Here is a 19,200-nt window from a genome sequence, read left to right on the forward strand (position 1 = left end):
GAATAAACAAGTAAACGTGTCGTTCCACCTGTATGTTAACCAGGCATATAGTAAAACATAAATGTATGCAGGTTAATAATAATAATTAAAAAAAATAAAAACATGCACTGGAGTGAGTAGGTTCTTTATTTACGTCGCACTAGATCTGCATAATGGGCCATTGGCAAAGGTCAGGAACATCACTGAGGACGATCCGGAGACATGTTATAGCAATTCTGATCATTTGCAGAGGGGATCTCATTCGTGAGGCCTATTCCTCAATTTCGACAGAGATCTGAAGGGGAAGGAAACTTTCTCCAGATCCTGCATCCATGGTACTGCTCAGCGACCGACCACAAGACTTTCAATTCCACGGATTTTACGAACACGCATATCGCATATACTCTGTGGGTTTTAGAGACTCCAGACCTAAGTCTGATTCTCTAACGACTGGGATACCACAGACTGCATTGCCGTCAGTAAATGTGGAAAAAAAATGAAATATGCAATAAATCTTGATCTAAATTGTTTATTTTGAGAGGAGGATCCCCTAGAATAAGGTTAACAAGAAAAAATAAGCTCTAATTTTTTAAAAAAATATCTTTTTTATATTTAGAATGGATGAGGTTAAACAGTAAGAGTTAAAACAATAAGATTCTTAATCCGAAACGTATTTTCAAAATTTTCTGGTGTATTCCTTTCCCACTCGTGTAATGTTCTCTTTATAAGCATAGAAACTATAACATGTGTTTAACAGAAATAGAGAGTTTATTTGTAAATATTGGTACAAATCAACAATTTTATAAACAAGCAATTATATGTAAATTATTGCAAGTGATATTTAATTACACAAATGATAGTAAAACCATTATTATAATTATCTTGATAGTCACAATTTTTAGTAGAAATTTCTATATACAAGTGATAAATAAAAAGGTGATAATAAATGGCTCAAAAGTAACATGTTTTAACACACAGTCAGAAAATATACAAAAACATAAAAAAAAATTTTGATCATTTGAGTAAATATACAAAATATAAAGTGAAAAAAACTTTTAGAAAAGTGATGAGAATCATGTGAAGTTAAATGACAAAATAGAGTAATGAACTAAAATTATTTTTAAAAGAACATGAATATTTTGACTACAGAATGTGTTTTTACAGAATGTTTAAAATAAAAAAAAATTATTGAATGCAGTTAATAGAAAATGAAATAAATTAATTTTTAAAAATAACAAATATAGAAGGTGAACTCTATAAACTAAAATACACTTGTTTGTAAGTATATATATATACACACCAACAAAGAAGCTATTAAGTAATGCACAGATGTTAAGTAATTAAAATTAATATTAGGTAATTAACAGATATTAAGGAATGAATTAATAAAAACAATTAACATGGTAATAAAAATGTTTGAATTAATAAAAATAAATTCACAAATGATCAGAAAATAGATTATAGATAAACTATGAACCAAATCCCATGAAAAAAACTTGAAGCAGGCCTACTTTTAGTGCTAAAACGAGAAAAGTATAAACAGATTATGACACAGAGATTGCACACCAGTGGCCTAAGGGTAAAATCTGGCCTTTGAATGGTCAACAATAACCTTCCGCCATGCAACAAAAAATGTATAGGGAAAAAAACTACATAACTAGACATAAAAAAAGTTTAAAGCTGTTTCTTAACTAACCTTCAATTAACTTTGAAAAAAAATTTCAAACAATAATTTTTCAAAAAAATCGAGATTAAGAGCAAGATTTTTTAAAAACTGAGCAAGTTGGCTAGGTTGGATATTTTAAATTTTTTATTTTGTTGAAATTTTCAGGATATGTTTTCTAAGTAAAACTATTACACACATAGTTTTTCATTTTAAAGAAGAAGAAAAATTTCTCCAAGAGTTTTTCTCCCTGTGCGAGTCTTAAGATGCCTCCTTTACCTGAGTTTTCATTATTATTATCACAAGAGTGTACAACTTTTATGATCCTAAATATATATTCTTCTTCATTGTTTAATGCAGTCAAATAATAAATTTTCCAGTATGTTTTATTTAAATAACTGCAAATATTAAAACTTTGAAAAATACTTACTAAAAGTTATAAAATTAAAAAAAAAATTACACAAATCAAACCAGAAGCTATCAAAAGAATTAAAACTTATCAATATTTTAAAATTGATACAAACCATACGATACATACATAAGAAATTCAATTTCCATATATACACTCAAGGAAAATTTCATTTAAATAATATTCTTTTATACAGATTATGCATGTTGATGACAAACACAAGATACATTAAAGGCAACAATACCGGTCATTTATAATTTTTTTTATCACTTATTTTTATATTACTTGAAAAATTCAAAGTCAGTATACATAAAAATGTTTTATAAGCTAGTTTAAATAAATTAGAATTTGTTTACAAATTGTTAAAAAGAGATTGAAACACTATAGTAAATTTATATGATTAAAATCAGAGTAAAAAGAAGAAAAAAAACTAGTGAACTTAAAAAAACATTAAGTGGTGCAGCTTTCAATAGTAGGACAAATCTAAGCATTAAATGCAGATTTTTGTATATTTATTTGTATATTTGCTGTTATTTATTTTCATTATCACTGTCTGGATATGTTACATAATATGGAGTATTTCTTAAACGTCCTGATTGCCCAGTAGCAGCTAAAAAGCCAGGAGGCAATTTATGCGGATAATTTGGTAATAATGAAGGCCTTCCTCCATTATTATGAGGATGCATTGGATAACAAGTACAGTTATTAGGTGGTGGTTTCAAACATGTACATTTCCCTTGAGCACGAAAAGCTAATGGCCCAGCCAGCGGACCAGCAGTATAGAGAGGGTGAGCTCGGCGAAGCCGTATTATACAAATAATTATTATAAGAATACATACAAAAGCAACAACTCCTGCTACAATTCCTATAATCATAGTATCTACTTTAGTAAGAGTACTTCTTGTCCCTGAGGCAGGAACATAAGAAAAAGGTTTTTTAGTAATAGGTGGTTCAAATATTACCAATGGGTGTTCTTGATCTTCTATTATCATTGGAACAGAAATGGTATTTAGCTCAGAAGTAGTATCAAAAAATATATCCGTACTTTTTGGCGTATTATCACAGGTTAAATCAGTTAATTTAAGACTTCTAATAAATTTATTTTTCAAATGCTGTGGTTCAAAACACTTCAAATCTTTTAAAGCCATGTACCCTTGATTCAAATTAAAACTAATTTGGCTTTTATCTTGAAGCCACTGCCATAAAATCTGCATATTACAATCACATTTCAGAGGATTAAGTTCAACACCATGTAGTTGGAGGTTGACTTGTTTGTTATCAAGTATTGATAACATATCAGAATTTAATCGTTGAATTTTATTGTTTGGTATACTGAATTTTACCTTAGATGATAGTGGCAATGGAATGAAAATTTTATCATTGAAAGTATCAACAGATGTCTGAGTAAGTTCTATATCAATTGCGGGACTTAACATCCCAGCAAAAGCACTTGATGATATTGAACGTAATCGCTCTCCACTAACTGACAAAGTTTCCAACTTTGGAGAGAAGATTCCTTGTAATTGATTTTTTAAGTATGAATCTTTAATTTCAATTTCAAGAAGCTCTAATCCAGTTAAATTTCGCAGACACTGAATAGTATGAATATTTTGTAAAAGTGGAAAATTGTGCATTTGAAGTTTTCGAAGTCTAGTTAAATGTTGGAAACTTTCACAATTAAAATCCAAAAGTTCTTTTAAATTACAAACACGTAAGTGTCTTAAATACATCATACGTGAAAATCCATTTTTGGAAATAATACGTATAGGATTTCCAGATAAATCTAATTTCTGAAGATAAGTTAGCTTTGCTCGGACAGGAGCTAAAACGGTAGCTATATTTGAAATCATATTATAGGATAAATCCAAGTCAGAGAGCATGCTTGTTCGATCAAAAGTATTGGTATGTAAATCAGTAATTTTGTTTTCTTTTAAATCTAAGAGTCTTAAAAAAGGGCATTCAATAGTAGGTAAGTTAGAAATACCAACTCCACGTACATACAACTTGCTAACACTTTTTGGCTCTTCAAATAAAACATGATGAGCCTCTGGTGATAAAGGATTGTAAGATAAATCTAATTCTTTGACATTTACTAAAATATCAGCATTTGATGGCAGGTTACTGATTTTATTAAATGAAATATTAACTTTTTCTAAAAAGGAATACTGTCTTTTAAGCGCCTCATTAGGAAAACTTTGAAAATTATTTCCTGATAAGTTAATTTCCTCAAGTTTTAACCCTTTGGAGCGTGAAAATATGTTATTTGGTAAGCTGGACAGGTTATTATAACTTATATCAAGATTTAACCTATTCAAGGTAATAAAAGTATTTTCTTCTAAAGAGGATAGTTTGTTGTTTTGCAAAGAAATCCATCTTAAATTTGATGAATTTTGAAAGTTATTAATTGATTTAATGAGATTATTTTCTAAATCAAGTTGTTTTAAATGCAGCATGTTCGAAAAGTCACTAATAGAATGTAGTTTATTTCCAGCTAAATTAATCCTGGTTAAAAATTTAAGAGAACTAATAGTTTCTTTTAGGAAAATAGTAAGCTCATTATAACTCAGATCCAAATATTCGAGTTCAGGGTATAAAAAAAATGATTTAGGATAAATATAAGTTAATTTATTATAACTTAATATTAAAGTGTGGATCTTGGTTTCATCCGAAATTTCATCTCCTCTGAAAACAGATAGTTTGTTATGCATTAAATTGAGCTTTTCAATATTTGGCACTTTGTTAAATGCATTTACTTGAATATTTGCAATTCTATTATAACTCAAATCAATATACTTTATTTGCATCAAATTTTCAAAACTAGATTCATTAAGCATTTCAATTAAATTATTTTTTAAATTTATCTCTAAGAGTAACAAGTTTTTAAAACTGTTATGAGGGATACTAGATAAAAGATTATACTGCAAATCTAAATGTTGCATACTCATAAGACCATGAAATAAAACAGGGGAAAAATCAGAAATCATATTGTAACTCATATTCAAATACATTATTTTTGTTAAAGGCTTTAATGTGTCAGCATTTATTTGTGAAATTTTATTTTTAGCAACTGAAAGTATTAACAAATTTTTAAAGTTCAATTGGGAAAGATCTGTTATTTCATTATCACTGATATCTAAATACAACAGAGAATTTTCAAGGCCTTCTGCTTTTTTTCCAGAAAAATTACTTATCTTATTGCCATGCAAATTAAGAAGCTCCAAGTTCTTAAATTCCATAAAAGTATCATCAGGGATTTCACTGATTAAATTAAAAGCTAACGAAAGTTCTTTATTGTGTTTCACGGGTGATAAAATTTCTCTTGAGATTGCAGCAATTCTATTGTAATCTAAATTTAATTTTTTAAGGTTTGAGAATGTATTCAATGGTTCTGAAGGAAAGGCTAAAATTCTATTATCATTCAAGGTTAGATCTGAAAGACTTGATAATCCCATAAACATTTCAGTAGAGATTTTTCTAACAGCATTAATATCCAAATGAAGATATTTCAAATTTTTCATATTTAAAAATGTATTGGGGGGTATTTCAAAAATTTGATTTCGCCGAAGATCTAAAAATTCTAAATTGGGAAATTGATCAAAAGTGATTTGCCTCAAAGATCTTATTTTATTTGCATGTAATATTAAGGATTTTAAAGGCGATGAGAATTCAACATTTAATGAAAAACTTTCTAATAAATTTTGTGATAGGTCAATATGAGTAAGACGATGAAGTCCATTTAAGAAGCCAGTACCTATAGTTTGAATTTGATTATTAGATAATATTAAATTCTGAAGATTAGAAAGAGTTTTGAAGGAATCATCCTGAATTGATTCAATATCATTAGAGCTAAGATTTAGAAAATGCAAATTCGAAAGATTTGGAAATGAATGAACACCTATATCTAATATGAAATTGGATTGAAGATGCAGCATTTCCAATGAGTGCAAATTTTGAATTGATGATCTTGGAATAATAACTATAAAATTTCGATCCAGTCTTAGTTCCTAGAAGGAAAAACAAAACAAAATTTATATTAATTGAACTTAATACCATTAATAATAGAATCTTAATAGTTTTTATCATATAACAATTCACTTAATACATCCCTTAATAGTTCTTTTTTATCATATGAAATTTGCATACAATATAGATTTGCATCCAATATCTCAGTATATGCTTTATAACAATATTTTCCAAGTTCTACAGCCATAGAAATAAATTTGTAATACAAGTTTGACATATGAATAAGAATAATTTGCTTGAAAATGTTATCTGTCAACTGGACAATAAAATATTACAGTTCAAAATACATTTTTTTTAAATATTTTGAATGGAGGGCAGACCGCAAATGTAATTGAAAAATAACTTATTTTAACTAATAACTATAACAGAATAGTGAATCTACAACTAAAATTTTTATTAAAGTTAAAATATTTATTTACTTCAAAATACGTAAGTCTTAAAATGCAGTAATAAGGTGAGAGAATCATTTTCTAATTTAAATACATTTTATTTCATTTGCACTTGGTTCACCACTTTATAAAAAAGATTTCAATACTTTTATGCAATTACCACTATTGTCAGAACAATGCACTAATCATTTTTTACATATGTTTAAGGTTATAAAACTTAGGTTTGGCTATAAAACTTTAGTTCAGATTATTAAAATTAGAGAATTTGTTTTACGCTACAAATTAAGCACATACAAAATATAAAAATAATTTTAAAAAATTCACACATTTTGTGATATTTTGTTCAGATTAGGATTTATTAGTTAATTCATTTATGTTAAAAAATATACACTTTTACTTCTAACTTGGAAAACTCATCAACGAAATAAAAACTTATATATAAGGCAAAAAAAATATAGACATTTATTCAATTTCTAAGGATTTAATAAACTTAATTTATTAGAGAAATTCAAATTTTTTCACATAGTAAATTTTTTACCAGAATCTTAACTTCAGTATTTTTCAGCTAGATATTATTTAAAATTACAAAAATTTTTTGTTTAAACATAATTTTTTTATAGTATCAATACATACATATCATATAAATCAGCAGACATTTGCTAAAAATCATCAATTTGTACATTGATTGGCAAAAAGTTGCTTAAACTGAATGATTACAATATTGATTAAAATTTTATCAGTTTTATTTAACGTAAAAATATGGAGTTTTTTCCCCATCCTTTGAAAATTAAAAAAATTAATACTTTTATACTTTACCTTAACATTTATAAACTACTTGCTAAAAGTTAATAAGCATTTTTTCCATAAAATATTCATTTTCCAAACAGTGGTAACTTTATTTTTGCTTCAAAAAGTATTGAAATTATGGCCATACACTTTAAGTGTTTAGCTTCCTAACTTTGAAATTCTTTTATAAAATATTGTAAATTATTTTTTTAAATGTTATTTATGAAAAAAATGTATTTTCCTTAAATCTTTCATCACTTATAAAAATCATGGACTATCCATATACTATACATAATATGGACTATCTGCCATACATCCCATTTATCCTACAAAACTTATCTGGTGATGGATAGAAAGTCGATTTAGATTTGTATTGTTAAAAATTATCATCAAATCTAATAGTGAGCTACAGGAAATTTAAGTCATGTATGGTTGAGAAAGCTTAAATCAGATAAAGTCACAATTACTCCCTGTACAGGAAGTACTGGGAGTTAAGTATGACAACCTAATATGAGGTTATAGACCTTCAATATAGAAACAAAAATGAAGTATAAAGCATTTTGTTCCAACAAAAAATACTGAGAGAAATTCATAATCATTTTAAATTATAAACTACAAAAAAAACTACTTATGTGCATAATAACTCTTTAAATTATACTTAAAATAATGACTTAGGTATTCAGATTATAATTAAAATTCTGACCTTTAAATTTTGAAGACCATTAAAAACACCTGGTAATAACTCCTTGATTGCATTTCCAGATAGATCAAGTTTTCTAAGAAGTAACAGTCTTTGAAACTCTCCAGTTGAAAAGAGCATGTTTAATTGGTCACCTAATTTATTATCAGAAAGATTAATTTCTAGCAAAGTATCTTCTACACCATCGAAGGTTCTTTCCGTAATTCTCCGAAGCTGATTGTTTGAAAAATCAATTCTTTGAAGAGGAATATCACTTGCAGTAAAAAGCTGAGCCTCAAGACTTCGAAGACCCGATCCACTTTGGGAGAATGAAGATATATTTGATCTAAATACAAAAATGCATATAAATGAAAATCAGTGTAATAACTAATTCAGGATTAAGCATCCACCTATTTTATAAATATCAAACATTTAAGAGGATAAAAATACTAGAACAAAGACACAATCAGGGAAAATGACCATAGGAACAAGTCCTCTTCAAAAGTCTGCAAATGCTATATTCTTTAAATTTAATACTAAATATAATAGCAGTCTTTGACTGCCAGTTGGGCCTTTTTTACACATTCACGCCTTTCTGGCTTTAGATTGACCCTACTACTTTTAGCAACCCTATTCTAAGAGCCACGTTTTCATTTAAAGATTTACGGCTTACATTGAGTGATGTCAAACGATTGATTAAAAAATATATTTCCTTAAGCTGCTCCAAATTGTTTCTGCACTTGCTAGAAAATTTTATATTATGATGGCAAAAAAAGCAATGACTGTCATTGCCTAAATATACCATAAAATAATATTTAGACATTAGGAAGCCTTGCTTTTTGCTTATTTTTGCTCTAAATTCCGGATAGTAGACTCTGTTGCCAAACACTAACAATTGCAGCACAGTTAAACTTTTGTTTGATTTAAAGAAAAAAAACAATACACCAAGAAAAAAAAACATAAATCAACATTCTACACATTTGCACCTATTAATTTCAATTAGATTTATAAAAATAAATACTGTAAGGTAATAAAAAATTTTGTCAAGTGCTGTTACATAAAATAGAACTTGAATTTCTTAGCTAGAAATTTACCTCTTTTTATGACAAAAAATAATAAAATAAAATCTGAATAAAAAATTAAATATTTTGATTGAATATAATAACACAAAAAAAGAGCTGGATAATGTGAAATAGACTTTATATTTCTTTATTGTACACTAACTTAAGAGCATTATATTAAGAATGTGAATTAAAAAGTTATCCAACTTTAACTTTTATAATAAAATTATGCATTCTATAATATATTATATATAATATGTATAATATGCAATTATATAAGATGTTTTTCTATTATAATACATTGATATATTCTCATATCCAAAAAAAAAATATGAAATTAATTTTGATTTCTTAAACAGCTATGCATTCTATGAACATGACATGAGAAAATAAGAGAAAACCTTCTCCAAAAGACAGTAAGGTGGAGGCTCATATATGACATTAGGAGGCTTTGGCTATAGAGATAAAACTTAGCTCTTTCCTAGGACTGATTTACTAAGAAATTTTAGAAACCTATTTATTACTATTTGCAGAGAGAATCGATGACTCAAACTGGATTTACCAGCCCTTAAAACCGTCATTTACAATATAAAATCCTCATTGGAATTGTATTTGGATAATGGAGTGCACGTCAAGGAATCACTTTCCCATTATTTTCATCCCAATCTCCAAGAAAATGTGTTGAACTTTATTTACTAATGAAAGACAGTTTCAGTAAGTGGCAGAACTGATTACCATAATCATTGAAGTTTAGAATAATATTGATGCTATTGTTCTCCAAGGATTGGTAAATGATATGGAACATGATGTATTCCAAGTCATAATATTCTTTTAGGTTAATTTAGAATACTATGTTTCACCTCCGTAACCTAATAAAACCTGCTTATCTATGCTGTACTTAAAGTTACTTAAAAAGAACTTAAAATTGATCAATAAAATTTTTTTATTTTATTTATTTATTTGTGTGAGAAAAGAAACTCAGGCCCATATTCAGAAACTGTTCTTGAGTTTAAACATGTTTATACTTAGGTTAGCATAAATGCTTGCTAAAAGGTGGTCATATGCATTCAAATGTAAAGTATCAAACCTTGCTAATACAAACAAAGGTATAGTTAAGGGTTAACAGCACTAAGGACAAACTCAATTTTTTCACCCTCTAAGATATATATAATATATAAAAAGGGGAACTATACTATTAAGGGAGAACTAACTACTTAAGGGAACGTGACTAAATACACGTAGCTACGTGACTAAATACAAATAAAAGGTATATTGACCAATATAGTCTGCTTTGATACATCGAATTCAACAGATTGTAAAAACTGTGCAAAACAATTATACTTAATTTTATGCAGGCAATAAATTATAAGATTTAAGAAACTATCACTTAAATATGAATTCTGTTTACATTGTTGTTAGTATATGCTGCACAGATAAAATTAAAATTAGCGATTTTTCCACTAACTTTTACAAGATGGAAAATTTTATAAAACACATAGGACCACCCATTCCAACAGGAATTAAAGGTCAATTTAAATTTAAAGAAGCTATTTAAATATAAAAATAATGTTTATAGTATCAAGATAAAAATTAACGCAGTTTTCAGTATTTATAATTTTTATCATTAACTTAAATTTTTATCAAACTAGAAGAATTTACATCCAATAACAAAAATTTTATGTTCAACATCAAAGTAAACAATTTCAAATTTATTATGAACCATATTTTACAAGTTAAGAACTGCATATAATTTTTTTATTCAAATGTCAGCTACAAAATTCAATCAAATTTATATTTAAATTACAAACAAATTCACAGAGTTAAGAGAATTTGTAAATGAGTAATCATTTTATGCTTTCGTGTGATTTACATCTGACCATGGGTGCAAGTTGGAAAAAAGGCAAAGACTGAAAATTTTTTGACTGAAATACCTAACATACACAATACCCCCTCGACATATGCAAACTATCTAAGAAAGCTTTACCATAATACATCAAGTTTAAGTACTGTACAAAAAATATTCATTCATCTGTCTTTTGATAAAATAACAACAGGACATAAGAAAGTAGACCAATAACGTAGACCTAAAAAATATTTTTAAGGACAGAAATATTTTTTTTCCGATTTCCGTCTTCGAGTCAGTCTTGTTTTCGTCTTACTTCCGTCCGCGGACATTTTCGAAAGACGGAAATCCGTCCTGGGGACGGAAGACTTGCACCCATGCATCTGACATAAACAATTTAATCAATTTAATTTGAACTTGTTACAATTAGTTTTTATAAAACAAATTATTTGTTACAAAAATTTCATGATAAACTCTTAAGTTTTATCAAGGAGTTTTTCTAAGAAATTTATGTTTACTTATTAGGTCCGGCACTATGGAATTGCCCTACAGGTAGATATTCACTCATAGAATAATTAAAATCAGTTCAAATATGATTTCTTGATTGGAAGAATATGAGTCTTATTTGGTTTTGCTACTTCTGAACTTTTGAGAGGATAAAAATCAGAAAAAGTTTTTCAGCTTTAATTTTAAAAGCACTTCTTTCGTGCTATCTATTATCTTTCAGATATGCCTCAAATTTTCTTATTAAAGCAAGAAAATCGATATTATAGAATTTTACAAACAGAGAAAATGGTGTCTTTGAAAATTGGCTGAACATTGGAAAACTGGAAAGACTCAGATTCCAGAAATTATTAAAATTGAGGAGAAACATTTAATAAAGATTATGTTATGATACCAAATTATGTTATTTGTTACAGGCATTTATTTTTTAATTTTCTTAAATTAAAAATATTATAAATCCTATAAGACCAATGTTAGAAATGAAAGCATCATGTTTCTAATAAGTTTAAATAACTATGAATAAAAATAAATTTTTTTAATTGTGTAATTATTTTACTGCTACATTATTTTACTGAAAACTGTAAATAGCATTAAATTTTTCCATTAGCTTGTCCTTCTCTTTAGTGTACATTTCTCCAGTGCCGAAACTTTGCTTGGTAAGAGTGATTACTTTACTGACATTTCATGGCAGTTATAAAACTTGTATTAATTATGGAGTCTGTAAATTCAGTGATTACAAATATCACTTTTGTCAGTTTTCAGTATAAAAATTTATAAACTGCAAGTTGGATTAGATTATTAAAATTTGAAAGTTAAGTGAAAATTAAATGAAACAAAAGAAAATCTTTTTTAAAGGACAAATATTACACACATGGATTATTTTCACTTAAAAATAAATAAAAAAAGGTTTCTAAAGTTGCGTTAGAACTCAATTACATAGTTTTAAGCCATTTAAAATTGTAGTTTGTACTAACTTGTTTACAAAAAGTTCTATTCTAATTTTCATTCATTATTTTGAAATGAAATTCAAAATTTCGAAAGAAACTAACAGTAGAAAAAATATAAATTTTATCAAAAAAATTTAGAACTCTAATATTCAAAATAATGTACATTTAAATTCTTTTTTATCTACTGAGTATATGAGTCTACTAATTTATATGAGTAAGCAAAAAAAAACATATAAAGAAAGTAAAATAAATAAATATAAATGGAAAATAAATATATGAAAAATAAATAAATTTGAAACAATTACATTTGTTTGTCAATATCACCTACTACCTAAGTCACATGCAGCTGGTTGTCATTAACAATTTAAAACACTAACTCAAAGATCACTTCCTTAGTATCTTTGTTCTATGTAGACTTTCCCAATCTATGTTGAATTTACCACTATTTTGTATTTAAGATTTAATTTTGTAGATTTAGTTTTTATAAGACATATTCAAAAAAAAATTTGTCATTATTTTAATAACAAAAAAATAATCTGAAGGGGTGAAAGGAGTCATATAACACTTATAGGAAAGAATACAAGAAGAAAAATCACAATAAAATTTTTTATGTTCAAGCTCATGAAAATGAAAGGACATTAAGAGATATAAATTAATAAAATGCAATTAGTATTTATTAAAATTACTAGAATTCATTTCAATGACTATCCTCAATTTCTTAACACCTGCAATTCATGCAATAATACCTTAACAACTATAACAACACAATAACTCATGGTACATTAGAATAAGTGTTCATGACAAGACAAAGAACCACATACTCTTACTTTTCATTATTAATCTATATACTAGGAGGATTTAAACCCTTTTAAAAAGTCTACAAAAATTCTTATATAATTTTCGGATAGCTTCAATAAATATTTTTTTTTTTTACAAAAAATATATCAAAATATTATTTTTGAAGTCAAGTTATGCAATATTTCTTACTTTCTAAAAACTTTTTAATTATCAAAATTAACTAAATGTAAATTATCTTTCAATAAAAAGATTATCAAAATAAATCTTCTTTCTTGAATGAATGAATAAAAAAATTATATTTCCAAGACAATTTTTATTTTACAATAAACTTTTTTTCTGTAAAATTTTACTCTTTATTGTTTTTTTATATATAAGAAAACCTGATGTATTTTACTTAAAATTCTTTAAATTCGTGTCCTTTTATTGCATTTTTGTTTTCAATTGAAATAATTTCTGATAATAAATTAAATGTGATAACCTTTCCCTTCAAAATCAAAAAATATAATTGATTTAACGAACTAAGTCACAACATATAAAGATAGCTTAATGTTACAAAAGTATAACTTGATTAGAAATAGAACTGATTACACCAACACTTTTCATATTACTCCATTGGTTCTCATAGTATTAAAATAATTGCATTATTTGCTCTGCTGTATGTGAAACACAAGTTTGATCTTTAAAAAAGAGATTTTCACGTCTATGTAGGCCAAAGTTTCAACAAAAAAAAATTCTTAATTACACATTTAAAATATATATTATATTGTATAAATGTATACAAACCGGTGAGGTAACATAGGAAAATTCCCAAGAAACGACACTCCATCACAGTTGATAGAACTTTCAGAACAAACACACGGGAGATCATATCCTTGAAAAACTTCTGAACAAGATCTTACATGCTTTTCAATGGAAGAGGACAAGACATGACATTCAAGAAGAAAGATAAACAAGCATACTCTCAAGCTTTGGAGGAGCATACTTTTTTCAATTTTTACACTGAAAGAAAACACATAACTTATAAATAATACTGAAAATTATATAAAATAAATATGCTGAAATTATTCTTATTAAATAAATAAAATAAATGACAGATATATACATATTTTTTAATAATAAATACTGTAAAAGACTAAACATCTATTACTGTTACTCAAAATGAAAGCAATTTTTTAATTTCTACATCACAATTTGTAATAGATTTTTTATACAAATCATCAACTTGGGGTTAGCACTTGGTATTCAAGAGAAATAAAAAGAGAAATCAGACAAAATTCAAGTAACAAGATGTTCATTTCTTGTTTCTCAGATTGCGCACACAAATATGTTTTTTTTTTTTTTTTTGCTTACTCTATTCTCCTCTGGTGAAAGGATGTTCAAAGGTTCAGAAATTCATCATATAATACTATCAAAATTTGGAAGTGCACAATTATGTAGAAGTGATTTTGTGTAATAAGGAATTTAATGGTAAACAGCCATTTACCTCCACTACAGAGAACAACATTCAATAAACTTGAAAAATGGCCCTCATCAAATACTCCTATTACAAAAGATGGAATTAGCATCTAAATTTCATAGCACTTTAACAACAATAAAATTAGTAGGATTGCAAATAAGCTGCTCACATTTGAAAAAGACTTAACTATTCAGCCTTGGTGTTAAAAAAGAAAAAAGCCATTAGTAACTGGCTTATTCTACTTTACATTTTACTAATCATATACAGCACACGCATACATTTATTTATTCTATTGATAACTATTTTTGCAAACATTAATGCCTTAAAAGTTACACAGCTAATGTGCCAAAAATAATTAATACTACAATAGATTACATAAACTAAATGAGGATTGGGTTTATAAATTAAACATACTCTCCAGTGGTAACTAGGATAATGTATTGATATTTTTTTGAAAGCTAAATGCAAAGAATTTTGTCTTCCAGAACACCTAAATAGTTTAAACGGAGTTAAAGAAAAATCAGGTTGATAAAGTTCTGATAAAAATTCTACTTGTTTTAAAAAATCTTTTAGTTGATTGAAAATACATTTAATAAACACAATAAATCTTGGAAATGTGCCTGTCGCTTTATTAGATAACTGGTTAGTAGAATTACCCACTAATTGTCATAAAATTTTTAAACAGAACTATCAATTGTAAAAATAGATAAAAAGTATATATGATAAAAAAAATTCAATGTCATGTCTCACTGTAGACACATTCTCAAAATAAAAACACTACAAAAATAATGAAAAAAAAAATAAAAGCAAAATGCTATCACACACTTTCTACCAGCAAAATGATAACATAACAATTTTTTTAGTTATCAGTCTCGCAAAATGGTCATTTCGTCACATATTAAATTTATTAATTGTTAATAAGAATAATTCTAGGCAGCATAAATTATACATATTTAAATGTAACTCTTATCTACTGAGTAATTATAATTTACTTACTAGCAGCAAAGTGGACAAAATTGAGCTCACTCTTTAAGCATCATTTCAGAAAAAGTTAATATAAATAGCATATTTTTCAATTATCTTTGCATAACTGTAAGAAAGGTTGTATATTTTATCTCTTATTAATAATCAGCATTATGTTGCATTCGTAATAGGGATAATTCCGTATTACAATCAGGCACACCAACTAATAGTTGCCAATGCACCAAATAGATTTTAAACCTTTCACATTTGTCCCCTTCTGTTGCATTTTTATTTTTTCCTGGACCCCTGGTCGGAAGTTGCCAAGAATTGGCAATAATTTCGCAGCAGATCACAATACAGAAATCTTTATTTTATTATTAATTTAATATTATTTTAAATTTAATATTATTAATTCAGCATTATTAAATTATTAATTTAGAAAAATTTTATTATTAGATCTCAGTACTCAATATCTTATTAAATGCATAATAAATTATCTCATTTATGCATTACTAGTTTTTTACATCGATAATTTAAAACAATGAGTTTTTAAAAAAAAATCAAGAGAATTAAATTAATTTTTTTATAAATTGATTAATAACGTTGACATACCACTCACAATGGTCAATAAATTTAGCAACTAGAATATTTTCTCCCTTAATAATCTTATGTAATTATTATGACTTAATTTGTTAAAATTTTTCACAGCCATCCACATAAAATTTTTAATGATGTTTTCATAAATATATCGTAATATAAATATCGGATCTCTAATATTAAAATATTGGAGATCTTCAGATTTCAGTAAATAATGACATCTAACACAAATACTAAATTTAAATTTATTAACTAGAAAAATTTTTTTGTATTATATAATCAATTAAAAACATAACTCTTACCATCATGGATTAATCATGTTCAATCCGTTTTCTTATCGAAACCTTTCAATATTTTTCTTTTAAATTTCATAAAACGTCACTAAGAAATCATCATTAGAAACAAGAGAAGTAAATTGACAGCTAACCTAATTTTTTGTTCCGTAATTCCATAAAATTGTATTGAATGTTAAAAGAATTAAAAGAAGCCTCAAAATAAAATAGATCGAATATTAATTATAAAAAAATTCAAAGTCATGTCTCACTGAAATGGCATTCTCAAAAAGAAATCACTAAAATTCTTAACTACAAAATAATAAACAAACAAAATACTCTGGGAACGCGGTCACACGCCTCGGGATAGCAAAACAGCAAGTTGGACTGGATTGACCAGTGTTTCACCTAGACCTAGTTGTTCTGTAAACATAACCTGTTTAACGCGAAGCGCGAATTCTTTGCTTTCGAAACTCAGGGCGAAACTGAAACCAAACTATAAATTAAAGTTAAAGTACTTAATATTTACAAATTTAAGCACTCTGCATAAGCTATAAGCGCGTTAATTAGATTTATGGAGTCTATTCTGGAGCTGAGGAAGCATTCTCTTCAGCCAAAAGCACGTGCATGTGACTGCAGCGTGCGTTTGTGGCAATCGAAAGCAGTTTAATAAGACCCACCATATTTTTTGCATGCAGTGTGACTGTCCCTTTATGGATTATTTTTAAGGTGACCTCATACCGAACGCAACAGCGACGCGAAACACGATTTCGCGTAGTACCTTCACATCGCACTTTTTTCTTTTTTTCTGCATCTAGTTACTGTTTCATAGCTCTTTTTTTTTTCTATTTTTGTATATTTATTACTATTTCTTTATATTAATATTAAAAACTTTTATATTTATATAAACTTTTAAGCTCTATATATTTATATTAAAACTTTTTTAGACTTTTATCATTATCTGATTCAATTATACGATCCCTCATAAATTGCCGAAATAAACTTTGCGTCAGATTTTTGCAAAATATTGTTCAAAAGGTCGTCGGGCTACCGAAGCGGGGGTGCCATCCCCTCCGCAGAGGATCAAAATTGTGATGGCATGTCTTCGGATCATCCTCAGGTATGTTTCCCAGACCGTCGCCAATAGCCCATTGTGCAGCTCTAGTGCGACGTAAATTAACAACAACAAAATGTTGTATCAATAATTTATTCAAAATTATTTATTTATTTACTCATTTATTAATTTCGTCTTAGAAATTTGTCCATTAATTTATATTGCATACCTATCAAATCTTTTTATAAGAAGAAAATGTACTTTTTTCTGTATAATTTTCTCCGGATAGTACTTGTATTTCTATTTTATTAAAAAAAATTTAATGAATGGAATATTATATAATACAAATTAAAAAAGTAAGAAAAATATGTGGAACTTAATTATTTTATATTTTTCAATCAAAGTTTTGTTAAGAAAAGTATTTTTCAACTTAACATTTTGCATAGAAGTGGAAGCGATAAAAAGAATTTTATTTCCATATGCAAATACCTCAATATAGTTTTTTTCGTACATTGGCAAGTTGATAGGAATTTATGTGATAAATATTTAACGCTACGTAGATTCCGAGTCTTGCAAAACCTTTACTCTGAAAATTTTAAAATGGATACCTCCTATTATTTTGTGTCTCTTTAGTTCATGACCATTAGATACTATTTCTGAGAGGTATAGGATTCTGTGGAGGCTTTTCTTTTTTCATTTATGCCATACTTTCTTAAAAATTACTTTCGTCTAAAATTGTTAAAAAAGGAAGAAAAAAGAAACGATAACGATTTAAATATGCTATGCCTCTTTCCTGCTAAATGAAGATTTCCTAAGGCCTGGAGCGACATATTCAGTCTGACACGACAACTGGTAGCTATAATCTGTAGCACTCAAAGTTAAAATTCCTGGAAGATTGAGCACAGTATCTCAATTATTAATGATAGGCCCGTGAAGCATATACCATAACAGAGAAATAAAATGAAATTTTTATTTGTTTCTGCTCTCAAATCTGATCCGTTAACTTAATATAAAAATTCGAAACATATTCCTAATCTTCCTTGTTTGTTTTTTTTACACTCCCGAAAGCTTCACAGTGTAGGTAAGTCATAATATTAGTAGAAAAAGAGGAATTTGTTTTCCTCGTTTCTATAAATAACCAGTTTTATACAATCGGGATTTTTGCATACTTCCGTAGAATAACAAATTTACACTCAAAAAAATATATTTTTCACATTGAAAAAAAAAAATTTTAATGCAAAAAATAAAAGCTAAGGATCTAATTTATATCGCAAATAAAAATGTACGCAGTTCTGTTTATGAAATTACTTGAAAGGAAAGAAACCTTAAGGAACTGGTTTTCTTCAAATTCTAGCATTTATAAAATATTCTATATATTCGAAATTGCTTTTTTTAAATATATTTTTTTCTGTCTTTTTAAATTTATAATTTTTATGTTCAGAATTTATCTAAAATTTACTAAAAGTTTTCATTCAAAATTTACATTTTTGTAATAATTTCCCATGTATGGTTCTTAGACAAAGAGTAGTACTGAATTGAAAATACTTTTTCTCAATTATAATTCCCTGCAACTTCAACAAAATAAAAGAAAGCTTATTGCCTTTTTCTGTCTAGTATTTACTTTGCATTTCTTTATGAAGCATAATAATGTCTTTGTAAAATCTTTTCTAATAAAGCCATAATTCTAATTTTTAAAACTAATTGCTTTTAAATAATGGCAAGTAAAAAGTAAAATTTGCTCTTCTTCAAAAAGCATGTAACTAATTAAACAATACAG

The 19,200-nt window shown here is 26.9% G+C and overlaps 1 protein-coding gene across 2 annotated transcripts; it reads right to left on the reverse strand.

The window, feature by feature from the left end:
* Nucleotides 1-728: 728 nt before the first annotated feature.
* Nucleotides 729-17,004, reverse strand: LOC107457565 (uncharacterized). 2 transcript variants are annotated; one of them, XM_016075748.4, is made up of 4 exons: nt 16,400-17,004; nt 13,865-14,080; nt 7,953-8,274; nt 729-6,055 (listed from the first exon to the last, which is right to left on the reverse strand). In XM_016075748.4, exons 2-4 carry the CDS (start codon nt 14,059-14,061, stop codon nt 2,582-2,584), a joined length of 3,993 nt encoding a protein of 1,330 aa, XP_015931234.1. In that variant the 5' UTR covers nt 14,062-14,080; nt 16,400-17,004; the 3' UTR covers nt 729-2,581. The 2 variants fall into 2 exon arrangements, with proteins under 2 accessions (XP_015931234.1, XP_042901483.1); XM_043045549.2 differs by lacking the exon at nt 16,400-17,004 and adding an exon at nt 15,534-15,622.
* Between the last annotated feature and the right edge of the window lie 2,196 nt (nt 17,005-19,200).

The sequence above is a fragment of the Parasteatoda tepidariorum genome, chromosome 12 (assembly GCF_982258835.1).
Source record: "Parasteatoda tepidariorum strain Cologne lab strain chromosome 12, Ptep-v5.0, whole genome shotgun sequence".
Lineage (NCBI taxonomy): Eukaryota > Metazoa > Arthropoda > Arachnida > Araneae > Theridiidae > Parasteatoda > Parasteatoda tepidariorum.